Source organism: Enhydra lutris, unplaced genomic scaffold, assembly GCF_002288905.1.
Source record: "Enhydra lutris kenyoni isolate GAN:26980312 unplaced genomic scaffold, ASM228890v2 scaffoldscaffold2, whole genome shotgun sequence".
In the NCBI taxonomy this organism is placed as follows: Eukaryota; Metazoa; Chordata; class Mammalia; order Carnivora; family Mustelidae; genus Enhydra; species Enhydra lutris.
In genome coordinates this window covers 56,558,595-56,567,132 of record NW_019154086.1, presented here as the reverse complement: position 1 = coordinate 56,567,132, position 8,538 = coordinate 56,558,595, and the positions used below count along the sequence as shown (strand labels likewise).

Genomic DNA, 8,538 nt, shown 5'->3' with positions numbered 1-8,538 from the left:
GACCCGCGAGGGGCGGAGTGGGCTAGACCATTGGAAATGCTGGGAAGGGGGGAACGAGGCGGGGACGGGGCAGGAACAAGGGGCGGGGCCTACTAACCTATTCCAGATTTTCCTGTCTTCTTGAAAGCTCTGCTTTGGGAGAAACCCGTTATCAAAGTGGAGAGCAGAGATTTTTTTTTTTTTTTTTAAGGGGGAGGAGCGTGTGTAGGAGGGCGGGGTGGGAGGAGACGCGGCTTGCAGTCGGCGATCAGACGGGAGCTGGAGTTGTGCGGGGAGGGAGGAAGGGAGGGCGAGTCCCAGCGCCCACTCTGAGGGTCGGCTTCCTCTCCCCCTCCCGTGCGGGGCGGGGTGGTGCGTTCCGAGTTCCCAGGAGTTCGAGGCGGGCGGGTGCCTGGGGGAGGGGAGTGGCGGCGGCGGCGGCTGCGGGCGGCTCCCGCCTCAGCCTCGGCAGTGGCGTCGGCGACGGCGGAGTCGAGGCAGCCGTGAGCGCTCGGCTGAGTGTCAGCCGGCGGCGACGGCTCAAGAACTGGGAGTTGGGGACCCGCGCGCCGGACCTTCCGCCGCCGCCGCCGCCGCGCCGCGGCCGCTGCTGCCGCCGCCCAGAGCCTAAGGCGCCGGGGCCTGGGGAGCCGGGGGGTGGGCGAGCGAGCGGGCCGGGGGGAGGGTGGGGAATGGCGCGGACCCCGGGGCCGGCCCCGCTGTGTCCCGGAGGCGGCAAAGCACAACTTTCCTCCGCTTTTCCCCCCGGGGCCGGACTGCTGCTGCCGCCCCCGACGCCACCACCGCTACTGCTGCTGCTCTTCCCGCTGCTGCTCTTCTCCCGGCTCTGTGGTAGGTGAAGCTCGGCAGCCGGCGCGGGCTGAGGGAGGCGCGACCGAGGGTCCCGGCGCCGCGGCCGGCCGGCGCGGGCCGCTCTCCGGGGCGACGAGGCAGTTGTGCTCGGCGGTTGGCTGCGCGAGCGGGTACTGCGGACTTTGGCTGGAAACTTTTTCGCCGCGCCCGGGGCGAGGCCGGGGAAGGGCCGGGGCCGGCGAGTGCCGCGCCGGCCGCCCGCTCCCCTCCCCCGCTCGCCGCGCTGTTGCCCGACGCCGAGTGCTGGGTGCGCGGGGAGCTCCCCAGTGTTTGCTCCGGGGACCGTTACCTCCGCGCTGTTTCGCCGGGAAAGCCGAGGGCGCGGGCTTAGGGGCTGGGGCGAAGGTGCCGGGCTGCATGTTTGCTGCCCCCTTTTTCCCCCGGTGAAACTTGAGCTCTGACCCCGGATACCTTTAGGGACCAGAGACCGACGGGATGGAACCTTTGGCTCCCAAGCCCTCATCGCCTTCCACCCTGTGGCAGGCACCATGTTAGCCCAGCCTGCCGCATCCCCTACAGTCAGTTTTCTACGGTCGTCCGGCCCGGTTCTGCTCTGGCAGCCCCTGGGTCGCGTTGCATTGAGATCATCGCTGCCTTCCAGTTTGTGGGACGTTTCTCACACTGTCCATGTTTATTTTTGCGAACCCCGTTTGTCCTCAGGACTTCGATTGATGTGTTAAATACCTGATTGCATCCACTGTGTTTCGGCTGTTCTGATCAAAACAAACCCCACGCCTCTTCCCTGTCTTTCTTCCCTCGTTTTATGTTACAGTTTTCCTGTCACATTTGGGAGTCAGTCTCTTTGTAAATTCTGTTCCTGGGGGTCGGAACCCAGAAGTCCACTTGTTAAGGATCGTGTAAAAAAAAAAAAAAAAACACAACTGATCTCTCAGGGAAGAGAGATGGACATAAGTTATCATTAATGGAAGGTGATGATTTGAGAAAGTAGGGTCACCAGTCTTTGGGCATTAGCTCCGCCTGCCTTCTGGTAATACTGAAATATTGCAGGAAGTTATTAATTTCTAAGACTCGTACTTGGTGAGGAAGGGGAGTAGCAAAAACTTAACGCTTGCATAAAGATTGGTTTACCCAAGGCATTTGTACTGGTACCTAAGGCTGCTGTTGGATCTGTGTTTAATGAAATCGTAAATGAAACCAGAAGTTTTATCAGTATTTATTAAAAGGAGAGACGCCTGCAGATTTCTGGGATGGTGTGGTTTAGAAGAAAGAGTGTCCTGTTCCGGGAGGTGTGTCAGGGTAGTAGGTTATGAGAGAGGCAGAGTTTTCAGGAGATTGACTGCCCCTTATAGGCTGAGAATTTCCTCTACCAGTTCACCACCACGTTTCAAGGATTGTAATGAAAGTTTCTGATTTACAGAGTATAGTCTGATAAACGGCTCATTATCTAATCTACACTGTTTCTGTAACTCCACTCCCCAGCTGTTTGGTTCCACAACACAATTCTTAATGCTGTTACCTTTTTAAATTGATGGAAGATTCTAGGTTGAATTTGTGTACTGTTCTTTTTCATTAGGGAAGATTGTGGATTACAGTTGGGTGGGAGCAAAGTTGGAGGGGATGTTAACAGCTTAGTAGCCTGATTTAGATTGTGTTAAGGACCCGGTGAATATTATTTGTATTTCTAATAAAGGCTTATCTAGCTGGGGAAAGCCTTATAGAAGGCTGAAACTAGGTGATGTGTACAGATATTCAAGGATATAGAATTTGAATAATAATTTCATAGTGCTTATACAAGTGAAGTGTTGATTACTTTTGGAGGAATGCATTGGTTTTCATGTGGAAGAAGAAAGGAGTTACTTGTTTTTGGTTTTGTTTTTTTTTTTTTCAAACCTCTTTAGTAGTGTCCTTTTGGAGGGGCTTGATATTTTTATTTTAGGTCCTAAAAATTCAAGTAACATAGGCACATGGACTGTGATTTAGAGCAGGTGTAAACTGAAGTATTTAGTCAGTTCTCCTTGTAATTGTAGAGACGGGCACTAGCTTTGTGTTACTGTGTGCACTGTTCTTTTAAAGAGCTTCCTTTTCTGGAATCTAGTGTTAATAACACCCTAATTTGTGAACCCTGATGATAAGTTTTTTTCCATCAACCTCTCTCTGTTTTAGATAGTCTTTGAGCAGGGCACAGTTGCCCTGACTTACAGATGCTTAGTAAGAATGAAAGTAGAATTTTCTTAATGTAACATGTTTGTTGATGTGATATTCATAGTACTACTGATAAGATTTTGTGTGTACTATTGTAGTCAGTTCTGGAATTGAAAAGATTTTTAGGCTTTAGAGAGATGGTTATCTGATTATTTGTTAATCAGAATGCTTGTTCAACATGTATGGATATCTTTTTTTTTCTGCTGCTGTTTTTGATGTAAGGCTTATGTAAATTTAGCACGACCTTAGCTATGCTTAACACCTGCAGTATCATCTATTAGTGCAAGGTAATTTTTATATCATGTTCATTTGCTTAAAAAAAAAATCCTTGCAACTGGTAGACTTGATATTCTGAAACCTGTTAAAAATGACATCATTTATGTTGTTTTGAGGGTGTACACTGTCTTATTTGAAGAACTGAACTTTTAAAACATTTATAAACTGTCAGGTTTTTTTCTTTTTTGTTTTCTAAGCCTAAGAAATCCCAGGGTATAAAGGTCAAGGGCACTAGATTTACAATATCATGTGACTTCAGAAATCTCATTTATTTAAAGCTCATGAGTCAGAAATTCTGTATTTCTTTTTTTTTTATTGAAGTAGAGTTAACGCACAATGTTACATTAGTTTCAGCCATATTTCTTTATGATGGCAGTAATTAATTCATAGATGATTACATTTATCTCACTTGCTTTCCACCATTTTTCTTGAAAGGTAGAAAATACTAGCAGGGATATGGTATCAAGGAAGGAGAAGGTAAAGACTTCTTGAACTTTGTCAGTTTCTTTTTGAATCTAGGATTCTGCGACTTTCCGTTTTCATGAAGGTTTTATCTGAAGATGGATGTTAGAAGATGATAAAAAAGATCTAATATTATATTGAACCTTTAATAGCACTTATAGTACTTTCTGTATTTCGGCACTTGTTAGGCATTTGGGGACATAAAACATGAGTAAGGCAGAGTCCTGGTTTCAAGGAGCTTACAGCATTATGATGAGAGACATGAAGGAAATAGTTGCTCATAGGACAGCCCCGTGTTTATGATAGACATCTGCGTGAGGTAATCTGGGGTTGCCCAGAAGAGGGATACGTAACCCTTTGGGTAAAGATATATGAATGTGAACTGAGGAAAAAAAAATTACTTTAAAAAAAATGAGTGGGGCGCCTGGGTGGCTCAGTGGGTTAAGCCTCTGCCTTCGGCTCAGGTCATGATTTCAGGGTCCTGGGATCGAGCCCCACATCGGGCTCTCTGCTTGGTGGGGAGCCTGCTTCCTCCTCTCTCTCTGACTGCCTCCCTGCCTACTTGTGATCTCTGTCTGTCAAATAAATAAATAAAATCTTTAAAAAAAAAAAATGAGTTGCGGAGCACCTGGCTAGCTCAGTTGGTTGAGCATCTGACTCTTGATTTCAGCTCAGGTCATGATCTCAGAATCCTGGAATCAAACCCCATCAGGCTCCTCCTCTAGAGGGAGCTTCTCTCCCTCGCCCTCTGCCCCTGCCTCTCAAATAAATAAATTAATCTTTAAAAAATTTTTAAAAATCAGTTAAGTGAGATCTTATTGAGATTAGGCATTGTGGTAGGTCGTACAAGTTTGGTTTCTCTCTTTCTGCTCTTTTTGGTGTAGCTACTAAATAGGCAGTTTGATTCTGAAAAAAGGCTGCTTCTTAACTAGCTTTTTGAATCCTTGGCAAGCTGTTTAACCTCAGTAAACTTAAGGTTTTTCATCTTCAAAAAAAAAAAAGATGTTATCACCTTGCCTATAGAATTGTTGAGAGGATTAAGTCAAAGAATAAAATAAAAACACTTAGGGTGCATGGAATATAGTCAACATTCAAATATTAGCATTTATTAGATTGCTCCTTATAAACTAACCTGCCTGGTATTTGTCATTCTTAAATTCTACCCTGATATCTTGAATAACTGGGTTTTCAAGGTAATTGACTTACTCTGTTTGCACTTTATATTTTTATTTTGTGTATATAATGCAGTATTTTTCAAATATTTGTTAAATTTACTTCAGATAAAATATTCAGAAGACCAGTTTTCAGAATATTAGGATACAGTGAAATTAACTGGCTTGTGTAATTGTATGGAACCAAATTGAATCTTCCCTTGATGTAGAATGCATTTTAAGATTTGGCAGTTCCATAAGGTTGCTTGGAATGTTAGTGTTTATATGGAAAATGTAGAGTTGGAGAAAAGTGTCACAATTAAGTTTACTTTCTCAAGTTACTGATGGTATCAGATTGGGGCCTATAAAACATACTGCCTATATACATTTTTCTGCATCCTAAACAGATATAATTGGAAAGTGAACCAAACTTAGAAGCAAGCAAAAGACCCAGATCTTCCATTCTTACATTTATCTACATCATCAGAAATAGGACTTGGAAAAAGCTGGGCAGTTGTATATTTGTGTGTGCATATATGTATTTACCGTCTTACTTTATTTCACCTGTGCTTCCATATATTTGCATATGTTTAATTTAGTGATTCAGCAAATCTGATGTACATTTTGCATCAGTGTAGTTGAGTAAAACTTAGGGTTTATTGCCTATTGGAAATTATTGAAAAGAAGCTGAATGGGATACTCTTGTTAAAAAAAAGAGTATTTTGACATTTTGTAATTTGCCTTTTTAAAATTAGAGAGTAAAATTTTTATAGCATATTCTATAATCCATTAAGGTGCTCATAACAATTTATAATAAAGACAAACTAGTTGTGAAAGATGTGACATCTAATTAATAATGGCTGTCAATATATACATTTATGATAAATTCAAATAATCCTTAAGTTAGTAACAGAATGACTACTAAAGATAATTTTATGTGCCAGGCATTTAGATCCAAAAATCTGGGTACCATAAATGTCATACTTTTGATTGATTACCTTTTGTATTTTTATCTAAAATTCTGTAAAGTCTTGAATCTGTATCCTTCCCTGAATTTTGTAAAACTTAAGATTTCTATTTTTATAATAGGTTCTGACATATTTAATCATTTATTTAAATAAAATTTGTTGTGAATCTTTATCAAGGGTGAGCTTTTAATTTTTTTCCTAAATGACTCACTTATTATACCACAGGTCATTAATTTAAAATTTTAGTGAGAGCTGCCCCTTATGAGTTTAGGTACAGCCATTTTGCAAGCACTGTAGTTATTTTAGAAAGGATATTGTTTTCAGACTTAATATGAATTTTACGTATCCTCTTTGATTTCAGCATTCAGAGAGGTTGTGTTTCTTGCAATTTCCCAGTAGTCAGTCATCTGCTAATTAAGATGAGTAGGAAAAAAAACTACCTGTTGCATTGTGAGTAGATATTCATAAACTGGAATTTGAGGCATGTATGAAAATATGCCAGCTCATAACTGGATTAAGTGGCTGAGAATTGGCAGTATGCTTTTCAGCACCTCAGATGATTATTTTGTAGGTGTAAGATAGTAAATTATACATGTGGCTCTGTAGATAGGAGAGGAAAGTTTAAAAAACTTTGATTTTCTTTAATGGTTAAAAAGAATCAGTTATTCTAAGTAGGTTGGCTTTGCACTGAGTGGAGGCTTTTTAGGCTCTCAGCCTAGGGTTATTGGAAAGAAATAGATTAAAGGTTGGGGGGCTATAAATCACTGTTCTCAGCTGACTGGGGTCAGCAGAAGTGGGGTGTGCAGGTGTGTTCATATCTTAATTATTAGGAAATCTTTTTGAAACAACATCCTAGGCCCCACCATGGACTTCCTGGAACAATTTTTGCAAGGGGGGTGGATATGGAGCCTGGGGATTTGGGGAGTTTGTATTTTAAGAGACATCTTCAGATGATTCTTTCTTTCCTCAGTGAGTGCTATTTATTACAGCATTTTAATTTATGATTTGACCAGATATGGTCCCTCTTCTGAAAGAATATCATCCACTGTTTTGTTCACTAATGTATCAGAAGTACTTGGAGTGTAGTAGGCACTCAGATTTCTTTATTTCAAGAGTTTAACAGCAAAATCAAATTAATCTAATCCAGCACTGTCCAACAGAAATATAATGGAGCTGTATATATAACTTTAAGTTATTCTGATAACCACATTAAAAGTAATAAAAGGAAAAGGTGAAATTAACCTTAATAATATATTTTATTTAACACAATATAACCAAAATATCACTTCATCATGCAATTTGATAATAGAAAATTGAGATATTTTACCTTTTCTTCCTTAGTAAGTCTTTGAAATTTGGTGTTTATTTTACACTTACCGATTGTTATTTAAACTAGCTATATTTCTTGTGCTCAGTAGTCAGTTGTGGCTGGTGGCTACCATTATTGGTCAGTGCAGATCTAAATTGTACATGTCTCTGAAGCAGGTTTTGCCCTTTTTTGGTCCTTACTTACTAAGCCTAAAATGACATTACCCTTCCTGCCTACCAACTCAAATTATGAAGTACCTGGTTTAAGGTTAATTTTCTCTGTGAAGCCTTCTCTTACCACTTCCTGCCTAAAATGAGCAAATTCTTTATAAAGTAGTCCTTATACTTGTTATGTAGTACTTAATTATAAGTTGTTTTGTGATATGTACTCTTTGCAGTGAAGATCTTGCCTCAGGCTTCATTGTGTGTATCATAACACATATCACAGAATAAACAAAGTATTTTTCAAACTATCTGGATTTTAACATTTGCTTTTTTTCCTGTTTAAGAAACCAAATTTGCTGTACTATAAATGGCATCAAGGGAATACTTGGTTTATGATTTCATCTTTCATGTTGAAATAAAATAGTAAAATACAATAATAGCTATACTAGGTAACTATGAAACTTTTCTGAACTTGATTTTATTTCTTATCTGATCCTAGACATCTTTTATTCCTTAGTCCCTGGATGCCTACCCTCTTCTATGTTTAATAGTGTGACATGCGGTCACATTATTAAACATGCACATGCATATTCTATTCCCTTTTTTCCCCCCCTCATGTTTTTAGGTTTAGAGCAATGTTTGCCAAGGTGTGTCTTAGACCTTAAGTCTCAGAAGATATGTTTCTGGGGGAAAGTACCATGGTGAAAAAGACCTGGGAATGGGAAAAACTAACTGTATAACCCCCTTATGTAAAGTCACTATGTGCCTTAGTTTGTTAATAGTCTAAGAAATTCTTCCCCAGATACCCTGTTTTGCAAATTAATTAAACTTTCTTTTTTTGTAATACCTGTTATATTGCAGAAACTATATTTTACAGAACACACTAGAAAATACGTCCTTAGGTTTATATATTTGATATTATTCCTATTTTGACATACCTATTCCTACCTTCCAAGATGAGGGAATATATACATATGTGTGTGTGTGTGTGTGTGTAAAATACATAATAAAAATAATAATAAATAAGTATATTTATTTATATATATTTATACATATAATAAACTTGAAGAGGTTGGTAGGTTTTAAAGATGTTGTTTGATGAGGTAGTTCTTCATTGGTTTTTCTTTTTTCTAAAAATTCCTTTTGCTCTCCTTAGTTCTCTTTATTCCCCATTGTCTTATCCATTTTGAATC

General features: G+C 40.6%; 1 protein-coding gene across 1 annotated transcript in view; it reads left to right on the top strand.

Annotated features, from left to right (window-relative positions):
• Nucleotides 1-671: 671 nt before the first annotated feature.
• The window catches only part of LOC111150258 (nectin cell adhesion molecule 3), a 129,446-nt gene continuing 121,579 nt past the window's right edge, over nucleotides 672-8,538 (top strand). The window contains exon 1 of the mRNA XM_022507695.1: nucleotides 672-831. Coding sequence (XP_022363403.1) covers nucleotides 672-831 — 160 coding nt within the window. The remainder of the gene's footprint in view (nucleotides 832-8,538) is intronic.